This window comes from Miscanthus floridulus, chromosome 7, assembly GCF_019320115.1.
Source record: "Miscanthus floridulus cultivar M001 chromosome 7, ASM1932011v1, whole genome shotgun sequence".
Taxonomy (NCBI): domain Eukaryota; kingdom Viridiplantae; phylum Streptophyta; class Magnoliopsida; order Poales; family Poaceae; genus Miscanthus; species Miscanthus floridulus.
This window is the reverse complement of record NC_089586.1, coordinates 115,488,197-115,514,263: the sequence shown is the minus strand read 5'-3', so window position 1 is coordinate 115,514,263 and position 26,067 is coordinate 115,488,197. Positions and strand designations below refer to the sequence as shown.

The 26,067-nt window shown below is 49.2% G+C and overlaps 1 protein-coding gene across 1 annotated transcript; it reads left to right on the top strand.

Moving 5' to 3' along the window:
• Positions 1 to 4,385: 4,385 nt before the first annotated feature.
• Positions 4,386 to 6,077, top strand: LOC136466112 (uncharacterized). The gene is made up of 2 exons (XM_066464578.1): positions 4,386 to 4,946; positions 5,310 to 6,077. The coding sequence occupies exons 1-2, from the start codon at positions 4,386 to 4,388 to the stop codon at positions 6,075 to 6,077; spliced, it is 1,329 nt and encodes a 442-aa protein (XP_066320675.1).
• The last annotated feature ends 19,990 nt before the right edge of the window (positions 6,078 to 26,067 follow it).

Genomic DNA, 26,067 nt, shown 5'->3' with positions numbered 1-26,067 from the left:
TCATGATAGGTACCCCTGAGGCACACGCCAAAAGCTTCCATGAGGAGGAGGCTACCCCGATGAACAACCTTGATGATGATGTCGAGGGGGATGCAGGAGCCCCACCCCACCTGTGGGTGGAACAGCTAAAGGCCCGACACCTAGAGCTTGAGGAAGCGTGACTCCAGCTCGAGTAGGAACGTGTGGAGCTTGATTACGAGATCGAGCGCCATGGAGATGGGGGACACGCATGCGCCATGGCCCATGACATGAACCGGAGGATCATCGAGGACGATCAAGCACTCCTGCACTTCACCCGGGCAAGCCAGAACATCGCTGCTGCGACAGCCTTGCTCAGGGGCCTTTTGGAGCCTGCGACGCCCGAGGATTGATGGGCCCACCATGAGATTCGCACGCTACTAGAGCATGCGGCTACGTAGTAGGCTAAGAGCTCACTGTCTCGGCGACGGGAGTCTGACGCCAGCTAGCACATGCCCTCAGTGTAGCCCGACAAGGACGCATCAGTACACCAAGCGTCGCATGGAGGTAGGCCACACATCATGGTTCTGATGCAGGAGCACCTCGGCCGCAACTGTGATGCACACGACACCCTCGATGGCCATTAGCGTACCCGTGACGATGCGGGGGAGGGCGCCAGCCATAGTTACCACCCTCAATGAGGTGGATGCTATGACCATGAGGAGGACTGGAGTCATAGCCCCGAGCCAACGGGGCCCCAAGCTTTCGGTTGGCATGTCCACAAGGCGACACTCCCACCCCGATAACGCCCTCTGACTAACGTCCCAAAATACTCTATGGAAACAAACCCTGGCTTGTGGCTCAAGGACTACCGGCTTGCCTACCGAGCTGGTGGTGCGGTAAGTGATGACTTCATCATCTGCAATCTCCCCCTATTCCTGGCTGACTCGGTGCGAACATGGCCGGAGCACCTTCCGCCCAACTGCGTTCAGAGTTGGACAGACCTAAAACAAATCTTCATGGGGAACTTCTAGGGCACCTACGCTTCTCCTGGTAGTGCAATGAGCTCCCTAATGTCACCGATGCTGATGTCATTGTAACACCCAAAATTCTACTGCAAATTAGCAATTAAATTCTTGACCTATTTATACATTTTCTAGGTATTTCTAACATAGGCCAAATAATAAATATTGTATAAATAAAATAAACTATAAGTTTAGAAACTTGTTTGTTGCATTCATGCCGAATCATATGGTTTTTGATTGAGTGTAGGGCTAGATGATTTGAAATTGAATTCAAAAACTTATTTGAATTTGGCTTAAAAATGAAAATGGAGAAAATAGAATTGGATAGAAATTTGATTTGGAAAAAAATTCACCTTCTGGCCCAACTCTAGCCAGCCCGGCCTTCTTCCTCCCCCTTCCCGGCCTGCCTTGCCCGGCGACGGCCCACTCGGTGGCTGCCCCGCGCTGGCGCACTGGCCCGCACCCCGCGCGGCCCAGCTTGCCACCCGCGCGCGCATCAGCTCGGCCGGCCTTCATCGCCGAGCCAGCCCACCAGCGTAGCCCACCTCGGCACTGTGGCCCGCAACGCCCACGCCGCCGCTCCCTCCCTTCTCCCTCGCTACACGCTGGTCCCGCCTGTCAGCCGCATGCGCCCATCGTCTTCTTTCCTTTCTTCCCTGATGCTCTTTCCTTTTCTCTGCCCGTCAATGGTGCGGCTCCGATGGAAGGCCACCGGCGTTCGTATGGAAGGCGCCGAAACTGCCCCGCTCCCCTTCCTTGTACGCCACAGCCGCCCACCTATAAAGGCCAAGCCTCCCCTCTGCCCTTCTCCATCCCCTGCTCGCTGCCGTGAGCCACCGCCGCCAGTGAATCCTCCCCTCCCGAGCGCGAACGCCGTCACCGAAGCCACCCGAGGCCTCACCATGTTTCACCGCAGCCGAAGGTACCCCTAATTACTCGAATTGGCCTTGTTTTGCCCGGATACATCCTCACCCGCGTGCCTTTTCTCTCTCCAGTTCGCGGCCGCCGTCGACGACCAGCTTCGGAGCCCTCCCGGACGCCGCGACCACCACCGTCGACCCCGCGGTGAGCTCCTGACCGTCCCCGTGCCCTCAGTTCTTGTTTTGGCGCCCTAGAAAGCCGTAGCCCAAGCTCCAGTTCGCACCGGCCATGGCGCCACCGGCATCTCCATCTTCCCCAGTGAGCCACCGCCCGGCCCTCACCCCTGTGCTGTTGGATCTAGCACGGATGGCCTAGATTAGAAACCGGTTGGATTTAAGTGGCCGGTCCACGGTGAGCCATGGACCCGGCGCACCGTGCCTGCGTCAGCACTGGTCTACGCCATGTGGTGCACCGAGCGAACCACAGTGCGCCACGTGTCAGATGAGTCAGCAGCCCCGGTCAACACGTGGTCAGCCATGCCAGTTTTACAAAATAGCCCCCCGGTTTTTAGTGAATCAACCCGCAGTCCTGGTTAGTTCAAAACAATTATTTTTCGGTCCTAATTTTATTCGTTTAGAACCCTGACATTTCCAGAAATAGTATGCCAGGTCCAAATTTCATTTAAATTCAGATTTTTAATTGTTTTAATTCGAAAATAGGTTAGTTTATTTACAGAATTGCCATTACATCTTATTTCATGCATAACTTTCACGTTTTAAGTCTGATTTGAGTGATTCTTTCGCTCATGTGTTCGTAGCAATGCGTAGAATAGATATGTAAGCTTTTCAACATATGTTTTCACTGTTTGGTGTACTATTCTAATAGAGTTCTATCTTGTATGCATGTAATGATTGGAATGATGCTTGATTGATGTTTGGATCACGATTAGAGGGTGAGCCATTCGAGGTGACTGAGGACCCCTAGTAGGATCAGCAGTACTCCCAGGATGACTTTGAGGAAGGCAAGTGTACCAAAGGCCCCTTGTTACCTATGAACTACTACCACTTACATTCATGCATGAGTTTAATTTGAATTGCCTTTAAGGACTTTACCTAGATGATTCCTTGTACCACATATCCTTGATACCTGGGTTTATTGGGTAGGCATTTTGGATAGATGCTGCAGCGCTTAACATGAAGTAATTGTTAAACATGTTTAAAGACTATATGCAATGTGATAAAATGGAACTTTTTAGCAACAGATAGGGGGCTGGAGTACGGGGTTGAGTACTCTAGTGCCTCTCCATAAGGACTTAATCCTGAAGCGACAACCCAGGAGGGACCATACAACCCCGAGTGTCACATGGCTCTGACTTTAACCTATTATCTAGTTTGTACTAGCTCATCTGTAGCTCCAGTAAGGGGCAAGAGGGTATCTTTCCTTTTTCTGTTAGGGTGTGCACCGTGCTGCGATGCCCACGCGTGCCATTCCTTTGTAGCTACGACCTGCTAGTGCAACTAGCTAAGGGTTTCATAGTGAAACTCTGCCACACTTCCTAGGAAGAGGTGTAGTGGGTCTCGCGAACCCCGGCATTGGGAATCACAGCTCGGTGGGTAAAGATGTACAATTTCTGCAGAAATAATTAACCTGTTATAACAGCCGTGCTCACGGATACGAGCGGTCTGGATCCTTCGAGATTAGTGGTTACTGTGGATGATGGATGGATGGGTTATGAGACAAAGCTTGATGATACTTTAATACCACTTGGGAATTAGGACTGTTCATTAAAGTAGTAATTCAGGTTGCTAAAAATTGATCAACTAAAATTGCGAACCGCAGTCAAACAGTGTCAAGCCTATTTGAGCCTCATAGATCCCTTTGTTATACTTGCTAAGCATGGTGAGCTTACACTTGCTTTACATCCAATGAAAACCCCAGATGGGTAACAGATAATGGATATGAAGAGTTTCCGGAGGATGTCCACGACTACTAGGGAGACGTTCACCAGTTGGAGTCCCTGTGGCAGTTGGGCTAGTTATTCTGCTGTGATTGTAATAATTTTGCCTTCGAGCAAACCTTGTATTTAATTTTATGATGAGATATGCGATGTAATAAGTACTTTACTTTGATACTATTGCAATTTGTGATATATGTGTGTTTGGACATCCTGGGCGCACATATATGAGTACTTGGTTTTGCTTTGCAAAATTGGGTGCGATAGTCATCGAAGCCTTTCTATCAGGGATGCAAGGGTCCACGGACTACCAAGGAACTCCACGACATCGTGACTAGCCACGCTTCCAGTGAGGAGGCAGTTGGAGCAATTTTTTATCGCTCCAAGGCAAAGTGAAGCAGGACAAGGACACCGACAAAGGCCCCTCTGACCATTTGAATAAGAAGAAGAACTGAAAAGCATGTAAGGGCTCGCTCGTGGCCGCTGCCGAGCGAAAAGCTAGTCGAGCACCAGCTGAGGGCACACCCAATCATTTCGATAAGCTGCTTGAGGGGCCATACCCAAACCACACCTTCCCCATCAAACACATGTACAAGGACTGCTCCCTCATGAAGTGTTTCTTCACCGGTGGCTCCAAGAAATGGGAGCAGAAGAAGAAGCCCGAGGCAGAAGCCAATGACGCCAGAGAGAAGGACGGTAGCTTTCCATCACCGGATGGCTACCTCATGATCTTCAATGGGCCAGAGGCATATGGCTCCAAGCGCCGACAGAAGCTCACGCACCAAGAGGTCTACGAAGATGATCCTGCCATGGCTGCTTTCCTTAAATGGTCAGGATCTCCCATAACCTTCGACCGATCCGACCACCCGGATAGCGTCACACACCTAGGTAGGTACCCGCTCATGGTTGACCCTATCATCGGCATGAAGCGGCTTACCAAGGTACTGATGGATGGGGGCAGCGGCCTCAACATCATGTATGCTGAGACACTTGATGCCATGGATGTCCACCGATCATGCATCCACCCGACCAGGGCGCCTTTCCATGGCATCATGCCAGGAAAGCAGGCCATACTGATCGGGCAGATCGACCTGCCCGTCACCTTCGGGAATCTATCCAACTATAGGATAGAGACCCTCACCTTCAAGGTAGTCGGGTTCCCCCTAGTCTACCATGCTATTTTGGGGCGACCGTGTTACATAAAGTTCATGGCCATCCCCAACTACACCTACCTTAAGCTCAAGATGCCAGGCCCACGTGGGGTCATCACCGTCGGCACTTCTTTCTAAAGGGCCTATGAGTGTGAGGTCAAGAGCTACGAGGTCGCTTCGGCAACCCTCGCCTTCGGGGAGCTCACTGCTATCGGGAAGGACATCACTGAAGGACCGCCCGACGCAAAGCTAGCGGTCAGATCCTTTGAGCCTAAGGAGAACATCAAGGAGGTCCTCATAGACCCCGACAACTACACCAACAAGATGGTGTGCATCGACACTGCCCTCTCCTCCATGTAGGAAGGCGTGCTCATCGACTTCCTCTACGCCAATCGAGACATCTTTGCGTGGAAACCCTTGGACATGCCAGGAATTCCAAGGGAAGTCATCGAGCATGCCTTGAAGATCAGGCCGGGTTCTAGGCTAGTCAAACAATGCCTACGGCGCTTCAACAAGGAGAAGCGGAGGCTCATTGGCGAAGAAATCACTAAGCTCTTGGTGGACGGTTTCATCAAGGAAGTATACCACCCAGAGTGGTTGTCTAATCCCATTCTTGTAAAAAAGAAAAGTGGGAAATGGCAAATGTGTGTTGACTACACCAGCCTCAATAAGGCGTGCCTAAAGGATTCATTTCCTTTGCCATGCATAGATCAAGTAGTTGACTCGACCTTGGGGTGTGAAACCCTATGCTTTCTTGATGCATACTCCAGGTACAATCAGATCATGATGAAAGAGTTCGACCAGCTCACGACCTCTTTCATCACCTCGTTCGGATCATTCTACGACGTTATGATGCCATTTGAACTTAAGAACATCGAGGCTATGTACCAGCGTTGCATGACCAAATGCTTTAGAGACCTCATCAGGTGGACCGTTGAGGCTTACGTGGATGACATCATAGTCAAGTCCAAGCAGATCGACCAGCTCGTGGCCGACTTGGAGCAGACCTTTAGGAAGCTCCGGGAGAACGTCATCAAGCTCAACCCCAAGAAATGTGTCTTTGGGGTCCAAGGGGCATGCTGCTCGGATTCATCGTCTCCGAGCATGGCATCGAAGCCAATACGGTAAAAATCTCAGCAATCATGAAGATGGGCCTGATTCTGAACCTAAAGGGAGTTCAAAAGGTTACCGGGTGCCTCGCAGTGCTTCGTCGCTTTACCGGCTCCTGAAGAAAACCGACCGATTCACGTGGACGCCTAAGGCTCAGGAGGCGCTTGACAAGCTCAAAGTGCTCCTGACGAAGGCCCTGATTCTGGTCCTGCTGGCTGAGGGAGAGCCACTCCTACTCTATGTTGTAGCTATGACTCAGGTGGTCAGTGCCGCCTTGGTTGTAGAACAGGGAGAAGAGGGACACACCCTCAAGATACAACGCCTCGTGTACTTCAATAGTGTCAGTGCAGAAAGTGACCAACACATAAATATTTGTAGTTTTGTCATACGTTGTGATTGGATGTGGCCTAGCACTCAATGACACAAGGTTTATACTGGTTCAGATAATATGCCCTATGTCTAGTTTGAGTCGGTCGGTCACTTTATTCTAGAGCCTAGGTGCTCGAAATTTACTGTGGGGTTACAAACAGAAGGGAGAAAGATGGGGGTGCAAGAGGTTCGATCGGACCCAAGTCTAAAAGGCCAAGAGTGATGGGAGCTCCGCTATGTGATAAGTGTTCGAGCATGTGCTCGAGGTTTGAACCTAGTGGTCCTGTTGTGGTGTGTGAGTGAACTGATGTATCTCCCTGTTGGGAGAGAGCACATCCCCTTTTATAGATGAAGGGGATGGCCTTACAAGCGAGAGAGGGAGAGAATACACATGCTACTAAGTCTTGTTGCCCACCCTATCAGGTACAAGATGATGGTAGGTGCCCATAACACTATTGTTGTCAGACGCATATGGGAGGTTTTACCGTATTCACCATGTATGGTGGATGACGGCGCCCACAACACTATTGATGTCTAGAGGCATGTGGTGGGAGCCTTACCGTGTTTGTCTAGTATGGGAGATGATGGCGTCCACAATAGTGTAGGGCAAAATGTCGACGCCCACAATATTGCTTGGGTTCTAGCATGCCTAGACGGTTGCAGGGCACCCTCCTGATATGTCCTATCGGTTATTGTCCTATAGGTGTGCAGGGTATGGTCCTCGGTATCGTGATTAACTTGAGTGCCCTGCCTTACTTGCTCCGTCTATTTTCCTGGTCCTCACCGAGCGGGCGTCCCCGATCGGTTGGTTCCAGTCGACTCTAACTGCGCCAGTTGGAGAAGAGCTATAAGTAGGGGTTTAGTGCATCCCTGGTTGGAGACACGGGTTGGAATTGGAGGCAGTGTTTGGCTAGGCCTTCCGATCAGAGAGGTGGGCTAGAGTCAGAAGCGAGCGTTGTTCCTCCTTGTCCAGGCCTTCCGGTCGGAGATGCGGGCCAGAGTCGAAAGCGAGCGTTGTTCCTCCTTAGCGAGGCCTTCCGGTAAGAGATTGGATCGCCTTTCTGGCCTATCGTTTAGGTGTTTGGGCCGGCCTAGGAATTATGTGTTTGTTCGTGACGTCGTCTGCTAGGCCGAGCCTTTGTTGGGATGCCAGTCCATGAGGGACCCTGGGTTCATGAACCCAACAAGAGCCCCTAAGCCCCCAGGCAATTCGGGTAGAATCGTGTAGGGGGTATGACCCCAGATACCCACGGCAGACCACATGGGCTACGCCCTCAGGAGCAGCCTAGCCCACAAGATGAAGCCTTGCGGTGCATGACTCTAGTCAGTGCCTTCCGCAAGACATCTAGAAGATATCCCAAAGATACTACGAGATCTGTTAGGATATGTATGGTCCCAAGAATCCTGTAATCAGTTATTACTTTCCAGTTATCTCTCAGATCTAACCGACTTGTAACCCTGCTCCCTGGACTATATAAGGTAGGCAGGGACCCCCTCCAAACTCACGCAATATCATACGATAGCTAATACAAACCAACAGACCATAGGAGTAGGGTATTACATCATACTAACGGCCTGAACCTGTCTAACTCGTGTGTCTCCATTGCCTTCTTGTTCTTGATCTCATGCTCCCTTGTCAATCAATCTATCTTCGTGGGATACCCCTTGGAGGACTGCCATTGATATTCTGTTGACAGTTGGTGCGTCAGGTAGGGGTGTGCATGTTGTTTCCTTATCGAACAAGATGGTTTTTTTCCGTAGGCTCTTCATCTCTTCCGTAGCCTAGCCAAATCTTCATTGTTGGATCCATCTCATGGGTCACCAATGCTGACGGAGTGGGAGAGCTCCTCGAGTAGGTGCAGATTGGTTCTGCGTCGACCACCCTCGCACCCGCAACTCCAGATCCGATCTTGGAACTACTTCTGAGGTTGCCTTCATCAACGACCCGCCGCTCGCTTCCTCGCTACTAGAGGAGGCAGGTCAACAATGACAATCTGATCGAATCCATCGATCGGGTCGGTCTGAAGCTCGTCGATTGCCTCTCCATCGCTGAATCAGCCTTGGTCACTCTGGTTCAGCGTCGACCACCCTCCGATCCAAATCTATCGGAGGCTGCTCGGAAAACTCCAGGAGTTGCGGCTCTGCCCTTCAGGCTCACCAACGTCGCCGCTACTTACCAAGACGCCTGAGGGGAAAATTCACCGACCAGGTGGGAGACGCCCAACCACTCGCCAACCAGCTCATCGTTCAGCCTCTGCCAGCCATCAACATGCTACACATAGGCCGGTGCCCCAGGGTGTCCCTCCAGACCATCCCAGAGGAAAATCTGGGCTTTGAGTCTCAGGGCTCTATGGAGACCCTCGAAGAAACCTTCATCGAGCAACTCCTCCCACCCTTCCAGGGTGGCGTGATCTTCAACATCAGCGTCGATAGCCCTCCTCAGAATGGCAAAACCGAGGAGGAACATGTCGCTCATGAGAACCAGAACGTCAACCGCGCACAGCGCCGAGAAAACAAGGCAGCTATTGCGAGGGCCGAGGCTGCTCGAAATAATTGGCTCGACTCACAAGGAAGGCCACTCCCACTCCACCATGACCTGGATGAAGAGTTTCTCTGCGTTGACAGCCATGATGTCTTCAAGACTCTAAGCGCTAATCTGGCAGTGGCCGCCAACGAGCTCGCCCGCCTCCCGTAGACGCCCGAGCTCACCAAGGTCGCTGCCATGCTTAAAGAGGCACACTGTCAGGTTAATGAGATTCGTGAGGATCATAGACCTTCATGCTCCATGAGCACGATTCGCCGATCAGCTACGTCGAGATCCAATCATCACCCTAGTCAAAGCTGTTTCGCTGACCAGTCACTGGCTCTCTAGGGGGGAGCTAGGGGACACCGTGCCAAACACCATCGCCAACATGACCAGGAGGTCAAATAGGATGCTCAAGTGCACCTCAGTAACCTCCGAGATGCATGACGGCGAATCGAGCAATGTCGCTTTGGTCGCCATGAAGATGAAGTACGCCGCCGCCAGGACTATGAGCAGGAGTACGGAAACCTAAACTCAGCTCTCGAGCAAATCGACGTCGGCAACGCTGCAGCCGACGCCGACCACAACCCCGAAGGGCCCCCATCATTTACAAGGGCGCTCCGAACACTTCAATGGCCCTGTGGTTTCAAAATCACTAGGGTCGAGCCCTATGAGGGAAGCATGAACCCAACATAGTGGCTATAGGCTTACGCCACCGCTGGCCGCACCACCGGAGGAGACACCAGTGTCATGGCGAACTATCTCCCCATCATGCTCACACCACCCGCCATGAGCTGGTTTACTAGCCTTGCCTCAGACTCCATCGGATCCTGGGAAGAGCTAAAAAAGTCTTCACCGATAACTATATGGCTATGTGTACTCGACCGGGCACCAAGCATGATCTCAACCTCATCAACCAAAAGCCGTCCGAGCTCCTCCGCAGCTACATTCGACGCTTTTTTGAGATGAGGAATTCTATTCCCAACATCATGGAAGCTGAGGTCATCACCGCCTTCACACGAGGACTCCTCCATCGTGAGCTTCGCTCCAAGTTCAACCGCAAGCCGCCTACAGGCATTGGCGAGATGATCACTACTGCCAACTAGTACACCGACACCGAGGAAGCCGAGGTGCGCTTCAATGAGGATGTGGGCACCCATCGCCCACCTCGCCACTACGACGACCGCCCCGACGATCAATGCCACAATGATCGCCGCTTCGACGACCGCAGTTACCATCATGACAGCGGCCGTGATTGAACAGAAGGACCAAAGCCTAACCAAAATCATCACCGCCGGCCAGACCACATCGTTGCCGTCGTCAGTCAACCTCATGCCAAGTGCAACTATGACAAACAGTACCAAAAAAATCCTCGATGGCCTGTGCCCTCTTCACAAGAACGCCAAACACAAGATGAAGAACTGTGTCGGCTTGGCTCAGGAGTTTCAGGACAAAAAGCTAGAAGACGACACCAACGATGGAGCCAAAGACCGTTGACCACCCAGGGGCAACAACAATGCCTTCCAGGACAACGACAAGGTGGTCGCCACCATCTTCGGGGGCCTCGCCTCCACCGAGAGCTAAAGAGAATGGAAACTCGCTGCACGGCGGGTGCTCTCCGTCACTATGGATGACGCCACCACCAACCCCAGTTATCGCCCATGGTCCGAGGTACTCATCACCTTCAGTAGGGCTGACCAGTGGGCGGACATCCCCTACATAGGGCATTTCCCCCTTGTCCTCGACGCAACCGTTCAGAAGGTGCTTTTTAGAAAGGTGCTCATTGACGGTGGGAGCGCTCTGAATCTCCTCTTCGCCGAAGCCCTAAAGGAGCTAGGCCTCAGGTTATCAGATCTCACACCCTCTGACTCCTCTTTTTGGGGTGTGGTACCTGGCAGGGCCTCCAATTGCTTAGAGAGATCACCCTACTAGTACAGTTTGGCACGGCAAGCAACTACCACGTCGAACACATCAACTTCTACGTCGCCGACTTCAACACCACCTACCATGCCATACTTGGTCGGCCAACTTTGGCCAAGTTCATGGCTATACTGCATTATGCGTATCTGGTGCTGAAGATGTCTTCGTCTGTAGGAGTTCTAGCCCTACGGGTCAACCTCTCCATCGCCTACGCCTGCGAGATAGAGAGTCTCGCTCTCGCCGAAGCCACCAACCTCTCCATCCAGATGGCTAGCGTGGTCACTGAAGCCAAGACGTTGCTCACCGATGACATGGAGATCCTAGAGCTAGAGCCCCCCGTGCCTCTGCCAAGTCCAAGGAAATAAAAGAGGTCGGCCTCGGCCTCAATGACCCCTCTAAGACCGTGAAGATTGGGGCTCACCTCGACCCCAAATAGGAAAGCACGCTCGTCTCCTTCCTACGTGCCAACGCCGACATGTTTGCTTGGAAACCTATAGACATGCCGGGGGTACCATGGGAGAAGATCGAGCACTCCTTAAATGTCTCACCGACAGCCAAACTGATCAAGCAGAATCTCCATCGCTTCACACCAGACAAGAAGGAGGCTATTAGGGTAGAAATAAAATGGATCTTTGCTACTGGATTTATAAAAGAAGTGTATCATCCTGAGTAGTTAGCTAATCATATTCTCGTTCGAAAAAGGAATAAAGAATGGAGAATGTGCGATGATTACACTGATCTTAACAAATACTGCCCTAAAGACCCCTTCGGTTTGCCTCGGATAAACGAGGTTGTAGACTCCACCGCCGGCTGCAAACTGCTCTGCTTCCTTGACTGTTACTCTAGCTATCAGTAGATCTCCCTTAAGGAAGAAGACTAGATCAAGACGTCATTCATCACGCCCTTCGGTGCATACTGCTACACCACCATGTCCTTCGGTCACAAGAACGCCGGGGCAACCTATCAAAGGGCCATCCAGATGTGCCTTGATCAACAGATCAGCCGCAACATCGAAGCTTACATCGATGACATGGTCATCAAGTCTAGGACCACCGATAATCTTATCGCCGACCTCAAAGAAACGTTCGCCAACCTAAAATAATACCGATGGAAGTTGAACCCTTCAAAGTGCGTCTTTGGAGTTCCGTCCGGTATACTGCTGGGCTACATCGTCAGCGCTAGTGGCATCGAACCCAACCCTGACAAGGTCTCCGCATCACCAACATGAAATGGCCAACATGCATCAAGGATATACAGAAACTTATAGGCTGCATGGCTGCTTTAAGCCGCTTCATATCGCGCCTCGATGAAAAAGGGCTACCGTTCTTCAAACTCCTCAAGGCCTCTGAGCGCTTTTCCTGGTTGAAAGAGGCAGATACAGCTTTCGAGCAGCTCAAGGTGTTCCTAACAAAGCCTCTGATCACGACAGCACCACAGCTAGATGAAACTCTCTTGATCTACATCGCCGCTACTTCCCGCGTCGTCAGCACAGCCATCGTGGTCGAACGCGAGGAGGCTGGGCATGCCTATAAGGTGCAACATCTGGTATACTTTATCAGCGAGGTCCTTAATGAGCCCAAAACTCATTATCCTCAGGTCCAAAAGCTTCTATACACCATCTTGATTACATCACGTAAGCTTCACCACTACTTCGAGTATTACAAGATCGCCGTGGTCACCGAGTTCCCTCTGGGGGACATCCTTCATAACAAAGAAGCCAACAGCCATATCATCAAAGTGGGGTATCGAGCTCAACACTTACTCAATTGAATTTAGAAGCAGGCCTACGATCAAGTCTCAGGCGCTTGCTGACTTCATCGCTGAGTGGACCGAGATCCAAGAGCCCATCGCCGCCACCTGCCCCGAGCACTGGGTGATGTACTTCGATGGCGCCCTTAACATCAACAGTGCTGGTGTGGGCATCCTGTTCATTATGCCGACCAAGGAAAAGCTCCGATACGTTCTCTGGATAAACTTTCCGGCCTCCAACAACGCCGCCAAATATGAAGCATGTCTCCACGAACTCCGTATAGCTGTTGAGCTTGGCGTCAAACGCCTCATGGTATATGGGGACTCCGCTCTAGTCATCAACTAGCTTAACAAAGATTGGTCTTGCTCTAGCGAGAAGATGGATCCATATTGCACCGAAATCAGGAAAGTTGAACGAAAATTTTACGGCATCGAGTACCACCACGTGGTACGTGACCAAAATCAGCTCACCAACCATTTATCCAAGTTGTGCTCTTCTTGCGCCACGATCACATCGAGGGTCTTCATTCATGATCTCCTGGCGCCATCCATTAAGGAAGATAAGGAAATTAAGAAAGTTCCCCCCCCCCGCCATGCAGTTGGTACTATCGGTACCTTCGTCGGCCGCCGATTGGAGGGAACAATTCATCAAGTACCTCACCAGCGCCGAAGTACCCGCCAACACGACTGAAACCGAACGCCTAATTTATTGTAGCAAGCATATGTGCTGGTAGATGGCAATTTGATGAGGAAAAGTGCCAAGGAAGGGATACTGCAGAAATGCATCACCCAAGAAGACGGAGTGAAGCTACTTCTCAAAATTCACTCTGGTTCCTACGGCAACCACGCGGCCTCGAGAACACTGGTCGGCAAAGCCTTCTGAGTTGGTTTCTACTAGCCCACAGCCATCTCCGATGTAGAAGACCTCGTACAACGTTATGAAGGATGCTAATTTTTTGCCAAGCAAATACACATGCTGGCACAAGAGCTGCAAACCATCCCAGCTTCCTGGCCCTTCGCATGCTAGGGACTGGATATGATTGGACCTTTCAAGCCAGCGCCAGGTAGTTTTGGTACATATACATCGCCATTGATAAGTTCTCCAATTGGATTGAGTATAAACCGCTCGTCTCGGCTACTGTAAAAAAAGCAGTCGAGCTCTTCAAAGATATCATCCACAGATTCGGTCTCCTGAACAGCATCATCACCGACCTCGGAACTACATTTACTGGCCATCACTTTTGGGACTTCTACGAAAACCATTGCATTTCCATCAAATACATCTCCGTTGCTCACCCTAGAGCCAACGGCTAGGTCAAACGGGCGAACGGCATGATCCGTGATGCCCTCAAAAAGCGACTATCAGATAGAAGAAAGGCACCTGGGCTATAGTCTAGGGACTACATACTCAAGCTAGTCGCAGCACCGGTGTGTCTCCATACTTCTTGGTTTATGGCTCAGAAGCCATACTACCAGTGGACATTGCTTTCTGAGCACCTAGGGTGGAAAACTATGATGAAGAGCAGGCCGCAGCTGTTTGGATAGGAGACATCGACAGGGCTGAGGAAGAATGCCTAATCACCTATGTCTGCATAGCCAAATATCTGGAAGGCTTGTAGAGGTACTACAACCGCAACATCAAAGGTCGTTCATTTGCTGTCGGCGACCTCGTTCTCCGCAGAAAACAAAAAATTGAAGGGATGCACAAGCTCTCCTCCCCTTGGGAAGGGCCTTACGTCGTCAAAGAGGTCACCTGACCAGGGTCTTATCGCCTGTGTGACTTAGAAGGAATTGATGTTTCCAACTCGTGGCACATCGAGCACCTCATACGTTTCTATCCTTAAAACACCCCAGATATGTACTATCCACTTTATGATGAACAAACTTTTGGTCTCCATAAATTGTCTCCACTTTTTCTCCATTATGGTTCAATCTCCACTTGTGGTTGCCAAGCTCCATGCTACTCCATTGCGAACTCCAATACAAAATCGCCATAACTGCACCGACCACGTTTCTCCAAATCTCCAACGTTATCGCCGATAGGTTTTTTTCTCTAATATCACCGAATGATTTCTCCTATTCGCCGACACATTTTCACCTAAAATTGACAAATAAGTTTTCTCCAAGTCGCTGAACACTTTGCTCCAAATCTCCAAGATATTTCACCGACCAGCGAGCAGCATACTTTCTTCTCTGTTCTCTTCGGAGAAGACCCAGTCTCCGATCCCTCCCTACACGTGCTACGGGCTCCACGCTCTGTGTTATGGGTGGTCGGCTGTAGTTCCTTGGTCACACCTATTCATCCTACATGTCCATGGGCTCCACGCCCGACGTATGGACTATGGGCTAGCCAAGGCCAAGAGCTCAGCACAGAACTAATTGCTCGGACGTCGCTTATACTATATATATCTCCAAGTTATTTCGATAACCACTGAGCAGCACATGTTCTGCTCTTTTCTTTATGGAAAAGACCCAGTCTTTGATCTCTCCCTACACGTGCCACAGGCTCTGCGCTCTGCATTATGGGTGGTCGGCTGCGGTTCCTTGGTCAAGCCTGTTCCTCCTACATGTGCACGGGCTCCACGCTCGACGTCATGGACTATGGGCTAGCTGAGGCCATGGGGGTCAGTAGTGAACTAACTGCTCGGACTCTACTTATACTCCATATAAATACCTTATGGTCGCAACTACGAAGATTTTTTTGCCAAAATACAATCTAACTGCATGCACATGCACTTTATAACATTTATCATGTATATAAGTGTTTTTTGCGCTTTCGCGCGTTCTAACTACACTGTCCAGAAATTACAGATGATATACACCAAGCAGATCATTGTGCTCTACCATTGCCATCCGTCTCGCCGAACAGGTCTATATCGCCGGCCAACTTCTTCACCGAGTCTTCTACCTGATCCTCTAGCTGCTGGGTCTCCGCATCACTCAGCCCTTCGGCGAACCCGCCCCCTATCTCCTGAAGGTCGATAGCCGGATAATGGGACCGAACAACTGCAAGGACATGAGTAGCGACGGACAGTATGGTGTCGCGGTTGAAGCTCTTGAAGTTCTCCCACGCTGTCTTGCACCTCTGGATGATGGTGTCCGAACGTTGTTGCCTACCATCATGCTGAATGTAACAGAACCGCCCAATTTATACAAGATCAAGTACGGCTGTCCCCGCTAACACGTTGACACGCGCATACTTTCACTCATATAAACCCGGTAGTCCGTCGAGTGTCCCGAAAGACCTCGGTAAATCAACATCACAACCAAGATCGCGGGATTAAGCAAATACACATCACATACCCAGGGTTGCAGCGGAAATAATATTACAAATGGGTTCACAATTAAAAGTACAAGTTTAGGTTTCAAAATCGGTTAGTGAAAACAACATAGCTTTCAAAGGATTACATTAATATATGTTCCAAATACATTGCTAGCATAAGTGACATCATCCGACAAAAGCATATAGATGAGAAGTAACTATAGAATCACCGAGCCACCGGCGGTTAGCCACCATCTTCAACAGGCCGAGAACTTCACCTACAACAAGGTGGGATAAACCCTGAGTACTCGAATGTACTCAGCCAGACTTACCCGTCGTAAACCAGAAATAAAGTGACACCAAGGATTATGCAAGGCTTTATTTGATGGAGCTGAGCTGACAACCTTTTTGCATAAAAGCTTGAGTAATCATTAGCATTATCCGCCTATACTAGCAGCAACTTTTAGCCATTACCTACCCTCTATATTAGCACCTATACTAATCAATCACTTAATTAAGTTGCAAACAATAATAACCATATCAGGTAATTCATGGCTCATTATCATAATCATCATCATCATTTAACCATATCATTACATTTAGTGAGTCTACGTTGCTGCTGCTCAGTCAAGTTCTCACTATCCGGGAGAGACGGCGATTCGAATCGATTCCTATCCAGCTGGAGGGGTATTCCTAACACTCACCCAATCCACCTGATCAAGGGTTTCCTCGGGTCACCTTTGGTACATCTCAGGAATCATGGCTCCGAGCAGCACCGCACCCTCAGGGAGTCCACTCTGCCAGGTGGTCAATCTCACCTCGGACTTACGCCAATAGCTCCCCGCACATCCTTACTACCGCCAGGGTGCGCACTTTCACTTCTCGGTCTTCCGGCCTGAGTTGAGCTACTCAGCTTCGCGGTCGGAACGAGTTATCCGACCAACTAAGTGATAGGCATGCGTTCAACATGACATGAGGACGTACAGCGAAGCGGTCCTTAAATGACACAGACGGGGATAGATTCACACCCAAGACCTCCATACCTTGTTGCTGCACTACCATCATCCCGTCCGGTCTCTTTTCATCATTAACACATGGTTCTTTTCCATGATAGCAATTATAGCCAACCGTGACCGGAGCTCATCCTACATCTCGTAGGTGACAGGAAATCACCCGACTTCTACCGGTCTAAGCATAGCTAAGCATCATTCGATCCTACACTTAATTAGGGTTCATAGGATTTTATCTGGACAAGGTAAGGATATAATGCAACAATTGGTTCCAACCAGTTCCTATACTTAATGCATCATCAACAATAAAAGAGACTCAAGATATTTGTAAAAACATTGGAGGCTTAGAATGCTCCGGGGCTTGCCTAGGATCCAACACTTAGGTTAGTGTTTGTTAGATGACACTCGCTTGGCGAGCATCTGCCATCATAACACTTGCTCAGTCCTTCCATCTTCGGGATAGATCCATCAAACACTGTCTTCGGGTTTGGCTCCAACATCGCATCCTTCACGTGGTTCATCTAGCGTATCTAAATGAGATGCAAGATGCATGTGTATGAATGTGATGAAGGATAACACAACATGCATCACATAAGCTTTCAAGACAAACACAAGATTATGCAAGACATAGACAACAATAGCTATTTTAACTAACATCACACAACTAACTATAGAGAGCAAGCACATCAAGCATGACACAAGTTTAACAAGGTCACAAGTATCATAACTTGATCATCAACAAGGGCATAAGCCACACTTAGCAACACAAGCAAACAACTATAATTGGAATCTGTCAATTTCTGGACGCAAACAGCAGCTACAAGATTTAGCTATAACTAGAGTTACACAATTCCAAATGACTTACAAGAAGACATTTTGGAAAGCTTATGAAATTATCTACACTTCATCTGTAACCATCATAGCATGATTCACAAGTTAACTAAGTCAAATATACTCATTTACAGAAACCGGTCCACAATTGACAGAGAGCAATCAATTCTGTAACCCAACTTTAAACAGGCATAACTCACAAACCACAAACCAAATACCACCAAATTTTAACAGCATCTAGATACATGAATTATCTACAACTTTGTTATTATCACCAAAAGCTCATTCAAACCTTAACTAGATCAAACACTAGCATCTTTCAGATCTGCTCAGAATACAATCAAAACCTGACAGGAGACTTAAAAGTCATATAACTCCTACACTATCAGGCCTATGGCCTTACAATTTGAACACAAGCAAGACCATGGAATTTTCTACAACTTTTGTATTCACTACAACCATAGCAAACATCATTTACACCACGAAAATAATTGCACAAGCAAAACTGCAAATGCAATCCAACAGTAGTGGTACAGAAAACTGATAGGAACTTCCGAGAAGCATAACTGGAGTTCTAGATCTCCAACAAACATGAACCATAACTTTTTGAAAATCTTAGGAAGTTACCTACAACTTTCTTATTCTCATATTAAAATGATTCTACAGTTATAAGGGTCAATTAATCCAATAATTGCATCTCTGTCCAAAACATAGACAGAAACAGGCATGCCACTTTAAACAGCTATAAATGGAGTTATACATATCCAATAAATGTGGTTCTAGACTTTTTAGAAAGCCTATCAAATTCTAAACAACTTTGTTGTAAACACCTAAAGCAAATTCTACTATTAAGAAGGCCCCACAATACCAACAAGGTAACCCTGTCAGAGTTTGGGCAGAAACAGCCACTGATATTTAAGCAAGTATAACTCAAGATCTACTTAACCAAAAATCATGATATTTAGCTTTTTGAAAATCTTAATAAAAGTACTACAACTCATGTATTATCACAAAGTCATGACTCATAACCTAACTAGGCCAATTAATTTAATCTTGCAGGCCTATTCAGAATAGGGGTAAGGCAATACAGGCAATTTGTTATTTTTATAGATCTTAAACTATCAAGCCTAAAATACTGAAATTTTTACCAGACATCACTAATCACATCAGTAACACTCCATAAAAATTTCACATTTATTTGAGTAAAATAACTGCAGTTATAAAAAGAACAAGACATGACTAGCATTAAGAACCTAACTGCCTAAATCTATTTTTACAGCTAAACCTTTAAACTAAAACATGTAATATTATTGATCTCGTACATAGATAATTTCACAAGGATTCCAAAAAGTCCACATTTACTATTTTACGAATTTTCTACGATTTACTATGAATTTCCAAAGTTTCTGCAAAATAATTACAAACCAGTCCTTAAGGCACTATTCACATGAGTCACTGACTTCGCAGTTAGGACCTTCCCTTTTCTCGAATTTGAAGGCAAGGTCCCTGACGCGAATCACAGCAGGGAGGTCGTCGGGGATTCGGCCGGTGGCGGCCGGAGAAGGGCTCGCCGGCGGCGGCGAGTGGCGGGGAAGCACCGAGGGACCCGCGCACACCCGTGGGTAGCCTCAGATCGCACCGCGGTGGCCTGCAGTGGCCCGGCCACGTACAGCCATTGACATGCAGCTACGGTGGCGAACTGTGCAGTGGGCGCGAGCTCAGGGACTTGCCCGGCTGGCTGCGAAGGGGAGCCGTGGCTGTGCCGGGGCCTGGCTCGGCCAGCAGCGGTGTGGCTGCACGGCTACAGCCTGGCACGAGCAGCAGCGGGAACTTGAGCTTCGCTCGGCGGCAATGGCGGCCATGGCCATGGCATGGCGCCCACAGCAGCAGAGTGGAGGAGGGTGAGTGCGTGCGCGAGGGAGGAGGAGTGGGGAGGCTCGGGCGTCCATTCAAGAGAGCGCAGAGGCGCTAGGACACGCGTTGGCATGGAGCAGGGAGGTGGGGCGCTGCTACCCTGCATGGTGGCCACGCCCTGGACACGCGCCCATTACGTCGAGCACGTGGCGGGTGACGAACGGGGCATGGTGGGCGGCGCTTTGGGCTGGATCAGGGCCGAATCAGGACATGGGCCGAATACGAAGATCGAAGCCCGCACGAAGCTCTACGTTTTTCATTAAGGGGGTTCAGCCATTAGCAAAAACATATTAGAAGATAAATGTATGCCAAAACAGCAGTGTCAACACCTTGACGGCAGTCACGGAAACTCGCTTTCGGTGGTCAAAACTTCTTCAAACTAAATCCAACTTTTTGTATGCTCTTCACCAAGATGTAAACTCCAACTTTTGTTTTGGTACCAAATCAAGTTGCTTAACAAAATTTTGAGAACGCGGAATGCCGACGTGTCAATGTCCGATAAGTGACAACGTAACTTTTGCTGTTTTTGGAGAGTATTTTTGAAGACCCAAATAAACTCCAAATTTGATGAGACTTGATTTATTGTTTCCACCATGAAAGGTACTTCAACTCATATTAAGGAATCCAATTGAGATACCATATGAATTTTGAAGATAAAAATTCACAAACATTGTCGACTTGTCGTTGTCGATGAATTTCTGACTTAGAATATTTCTAAGTGCTGAAATCAGCAGCAGGTTCCAACTTCGATCCTCTGTTTGACTTATTTCCAAGTTGATCTAGCTCTTGGTCCAAAAACAAAGTTTGTTCTACATGATATGGACTACAACTTTCATTTAAGGTCCAACCTCAAAACTGGTATAGAACCTACTGTTCTACTTTGACCAAAGTAGGATCACGATGAAGCTTATATTATTCTTTTTGATCCATTGGTGCATTTTCTGGCCACCTGCTCAACATGAATCCTTCATAACTTTTGTTCATGAGTGCAAGTAGAGTTGTTTGAGCAAAGTACCAAGGTTTGGTTGACTTCATAGGTTTCCATCCACTTGATAAAGCAATTCATGCAAAGATATGACTTATCATTTCATGTGACTTTTTGATTCCAAACTTCATGAAACTTTTCCACGGGTCTAGATGGATGCATGTGGATGTAATGTACATGGAAGAAGCATGTTTAGCATTACTCTTGCATAATCTTAACAAGGGTCCATATGTAAGCAATTGTGCGTGGCCTAAGTTTAAGTTGGAGCTCCATTATGTAGATTTGATCTTGACACCTTGATTACCACTTGACATGTCATATTTGAGCTCAAACCCATTGCTTAACTGGTGATAAACACCGGGGGTGTTACACTGAATACCCGGTTCCATGTTGATGCAGTCAAGCACCGGCTTAATTGCGGTGACTACAGCATCGAAGTTATCCCTTTGGGTCCTGGCCTCCTGCACCAGCACATCAAACTGTGCCTTGGCTTTATGACGGTAGCCTACAAGTGTTACAATGTTCCATCATACAAGGAAACAACTTCAACAGTAATTCCGACTAGGAGGTATTCACCTTTCAGCTCCTCGGCCAGTTTGTCTACTCGCCCAGACTCCTTTGCCTTCTATCAAAGTTGTTCGACGGCTTGGTGTAGTTGGCCGAGCTCCGCATCTTCCTCAACAAGCGCAATAGTTACCACTAAAAATATGGTTGTTCAGCAATACCAAGTGCATTCGTCGATATACTCTACCTACTTTCTACTCGAATACACTTCTGAGCTCCTCAGATTTCTATTCCAACTGCTCGGATGCACTCCTTAGTTGTCTGGACACAGCAGCCAGCTACTTAGACTGGCTCTGCAGCTGCTCGAACTGGCTCCGCAACTGCTTAGACGTCGCCGCTAGCCGCTTGGACACAACCCCCCTCTGGTATTCTAGGTCCTGTGTGTTGGACTCTGCTAGGTCTCAATCACGCCAGACCCTCTGGATGTTTCTCTCTAAGAGGTTCACCGCCTCCTTGAGTTTTTTGTTCTCCTCAGCGAGGGGCTCCATCCTCTTTATCAACTGACGGCACTGCTCGGCAGTCCGCGTTATATCCTATAAATGCACAATGACAATGTCGAAATCCAATTCCCAATGTCAAAAAGGAGCATTCCAGACGTAGTACTAACCTTGATCTGCTTTGTCACCCTGGCAAGGGCGGTTTCTAGTCTCCTAAACTCCCTGGTGGTGTCCTCCTCTTTGACAATCACTATGTCATCACCGTGCTTTCGTAGGATTCGGACAGCTTGGGGTCAAGGCTCCTCATGCTCGATCTCCTCCACCTCGTCCTCCTCTGCTGTAGTCGGAGGCACCACCTGGGGACTCAATGGCTAGATAGCGGGTCCGACCATTCCCTCCGATGCCTCGGGGAGCGTCGTCTGCTCCTTTGGCACCGCAAGATTCTCCACCCTAGATTCCGGTGCGATGCTGGTAACTATAGCTTCTACTATGGAGGACCCAACGGTGCCTACTATTGTCAAGGGTGCTATCGCCGACTCATTCGCTGTCGACAACAACCGTCTGCAGCCATCAAGTCCGCCAACAGAGGCAATTGACTCCCCCACATGCTAATAAGTACCTGGGGACTTCAGGATGGGGTCCACTAGCATTCCCTCTGTCCCAAAGCCAGCCTTTGGCTGCTCATCAGTCTAGATGGGCGGGACTGGATCTGTCGTATGGTTTGCTCTGCATCAAGTCAGCTCGTCAGTCACCATAAAAGTTAAGAAACTCCAGTAAAGTAACTCACAGATAAGGATACTTACGGTTTGGTCTGTCGGTTCAATTTCTTGAACCTATGGTGCCTGCCCAAGCCCCCAGGCGCATGAGTGGGGTCGACTCCCATGCTCTGCGGGGGATGTCTTGGCTCCTCCATAGTCGACCTCTTTTTTGTCTGTAGCTCTAGGGCCCTCTCTGCCTACTGCTCCGGGTTTGCCTCCGCCTGTTGCTCAGGGACTCCCGTCGCTTGCCCCGTAGGGACTCCCGTCGTCTGCTGTGTGGGAACTTCCCTCGTCCGCTACTTGGGGACTTCCCTCATCTATGGCTTAGGGACTTCTTCACAAGCCCTTGATTGATTTCCCATGAGAGTGCTGCGCGGAGGCTCCTTCATGCTCGGTGGAGGATTCGTTGGAACTTCATCGTCATCCGACCAGTCGAACACAGCGGTCCTCCATGTTCGACTAGTCTAATCATCACCAAGCAAGATGCCGCCCGGTTTGATGGAAGCAGAACCCACCATCTTCCTCCTCTTCTAGGCTGGCTCATCTACCGCTGCCCTCTTCCCCTGGGTTTTCTCCAACACCGAGGGAGAACTCTCCGTTCGACCAACATCCGCGCCTCCAGAGTCTGATGAGACATCGATGGCACTTCCTTTAGGTTGGGTTGCTGGTCATGCATCCACAGTGGGTGGCCAATTGCCCTTTGGTACACTTGAAAAGTACACCGCCCTATCCTATGAATGGATCTTTGCATAGGTAAATTAGTCTGCTGCTCGGCAATGAAGAAGGATAAAATGCATTAGGAATACACAGCTCAGATATTTACCTGAGGAGGCAGATTTTTATAGTTAAAGGGCCTCGTATACCCTGACATGTTGATAGAGGAAAACAGAGCGAATAGTTTTGTAGCCCACTCTTCACAAATGTTCCTTGATAGCATCTCCGGCCTCTCCTGGGTACCATCGGTTTCCCCCTTGAACTCGAAGGCTAGATGTGTTATCTCCTTATAGGGCTGCACGGGGCGTACTATAAAGCTAGCCGCTACCAATCCACCATTGGTTCTCACGCCCTTTATCAAGGCAAGAAGTTCCTTCACTTGCTCCATGTTAGCGTTGTTTGGCATTTTCGACCAGCTCCTCTGGTTCTCCAGGATGTGGTCGGCATCACAGCGGACGGCTAGGTGGCTCCGTTTCATGTAGAACCACCTAGCGTTCCACCCCTTCAATGATGTGTTCAGTGGCATAGTAATGTACTCGCCCACCATCCCATCGCGCAGCTGAAGGTACACCCCGCCAACCACTTTGGAACCACCGCCGCCTCTCTTTTTTAGCCAGAATAGGTAACGGAAGAGATTGAAATGGGAGAGGATTCTGAGAAATGCCTCACAGAAATGGATAAAGATTGAGATGTGTAGAATGGTATTGGGATGGAGGTTGCACAGACTGACCACCCAAAGCTCCAACAGATCCCTCAGAAATGGGTGAACAGGAAATCCCAACTCACGCCAGAAATAATCCTTGAATACCACCAGTTCATCGGTATGAGGTGTTGGAAAGGACTCACCGAGGGCCGGCCGCCATCCGGTGGTAGCACGGCCAAGTAGAACGCTAGCCTCTACCAATCTATTAAGTTCCGCCTCTCCCGTTAGCAACAGCACCCACTCTTCATCCCTACGGGAGCCGGCGCTCGCCTTCTTGGGGCTTGTTTTCTTCGATTTGGTAGCTCCTTTCTTCGGTGCCATCTCTATGATGTGATTGGGGTTTGGCGGTGGAAGTGAATGTGGAAGCGAATCTAGAAACGCGAGGATTGAGGATGAAGATGGACGGGCAGAGTGGCAAAGGTACAAATGCGGGATGCGGCGGCGTAGTTATAAAGCACTTCCCCCACCCTCTCGCATTTGAGGGTTTTTGGGAAACCATGCCCATAGTTTACGCCCTTTTGAATTCTCTGACGTGGATTAATGGGCCACAGCCTGGTCTTTCGTGTAACTACAACCCATGTTGCTCATGTATCACCGTCGTTGGTTGTTACTCGCTGAATAATTGCTAACTTCTCCGCCATTTATTGAGGCTCAGTAACCGTTACTGTACAGCCATCTCTCCGGTTCTTTCTTCATGGTTGGATTCCTCCGATACCTCCGCTTACGATTTGGACTGGGTGCCTAGTCGGCTGGTCTTTCACTATTTCTTCATTTTTGACCCTAGCACCACGTGACTCCATCACCTACTGTCAGGCTCGGGGACTAAGTGGGCACACTTCACCTTATGGTGAATGTGCTTTTCGGATCTACGCCCGGGGACTGGCTATCTGCTCGTCTGGTCCTCTATTCTTCTACTTTGGACCCTAGCACCAAATGACTACGTCATCTACTGTTAGGCTCAAGGACTAAGTGGGCACACTTCACCTCGCGGTGAATGTGTTTGCTTCTTTCTAGAAGACTTCGTGCCTCTCAAAGGTGAACAAGACTAATTCTTTCTCTCATGGTTAGACTCTAAGTGGGCACACTTCGTCCACTATGAAGAAATTTTTGATTCTAAACTTGAGCTCCTTACACCCTTATGGCAAGCTGTGTTTGGGTTATGCTACTCAGCTACGGTCCGTGTTGCTCGGTAACAGCACACGCTGCTTGGCAACTACTAACAACTACTCGGCAACTCATTATGGTGGTTGGACCATCAGTTCAACTGCTTGGCTTTGTTCGCACCTGCTCGGACAAGCCCAAGATGGCGTTGCACAATGGGTACAAGGTGCTCAGGGACTAGCTATAGGGGGTATGACCCTGGATACCCATGGCAGACCACATGGGCTACGCCCTCAGGGGTGGCCCAGCCCACAAGATGAAGCCATGCGGGGCACGACTCTGGTCAGCGCCTTTCGCAAGACATCTGGAAGATATCCCAAAGATACTATGAAATCTGTTAGGATATGTATGGTCCTAAGATTCCTATAATCAGTTATTATTTTCCAGTTATCTCTTAGATCTAACCGACTTGTAACCCTGCTCCTCGGACTATATAAGGCGGCAGGGACCCCTCCAAACTCACGCAATATCATACGATAGCTAATACAAACCAACAGACCACAGGAGTAGGGTATTACGTCATACTAATGGCCTGAACTTGTCTAACTCGTGTGTCTCTATTGCCTTCTTGTTCTTGATCTCACGCTCCCCTGCCGATCAATCTACCTTCGTGGGATACCCCTCGGAGGACTACCGATGATATTATGTCGACAAATTATTTAGGGGATTTTTGTCTTTGACTGCGGGTGAGCGCGAGCGCACCCACGGGTTTAGCCCCTGAGCCCCTGGGTGATTTGGGCGGAATCGCCTGGGGGTATTTCATTTTTGTCAGCAGGGGAATTTTTTGTTTGTTTGACAGCGGGTGCGCGCGAGTGCACCCGCGGGTGTAGCCCCCAGGCGATTTAAGTAAAAAATCACCCAAGGGTTTTGTCAGCTAGCGTGTGCATGTGCACTTTGGTCGAGATGGAGTTGTTTTAACTAAGGTGTTGGGCACAGGGATCGAGATTGAGCGAGACGAGCTCGTGGACCCAAGTGTCGAGCATAGGCGAGGTGGACTCGTGGACCCATCGTGCGTAGCCAAGGCAGTTTTAGGGATTGGGGAGGTGAGCTCGTGGATCCTGGCGTCAGGCACAGCCAAGGGATCGGGCAAGGTGGACTCATGGACCT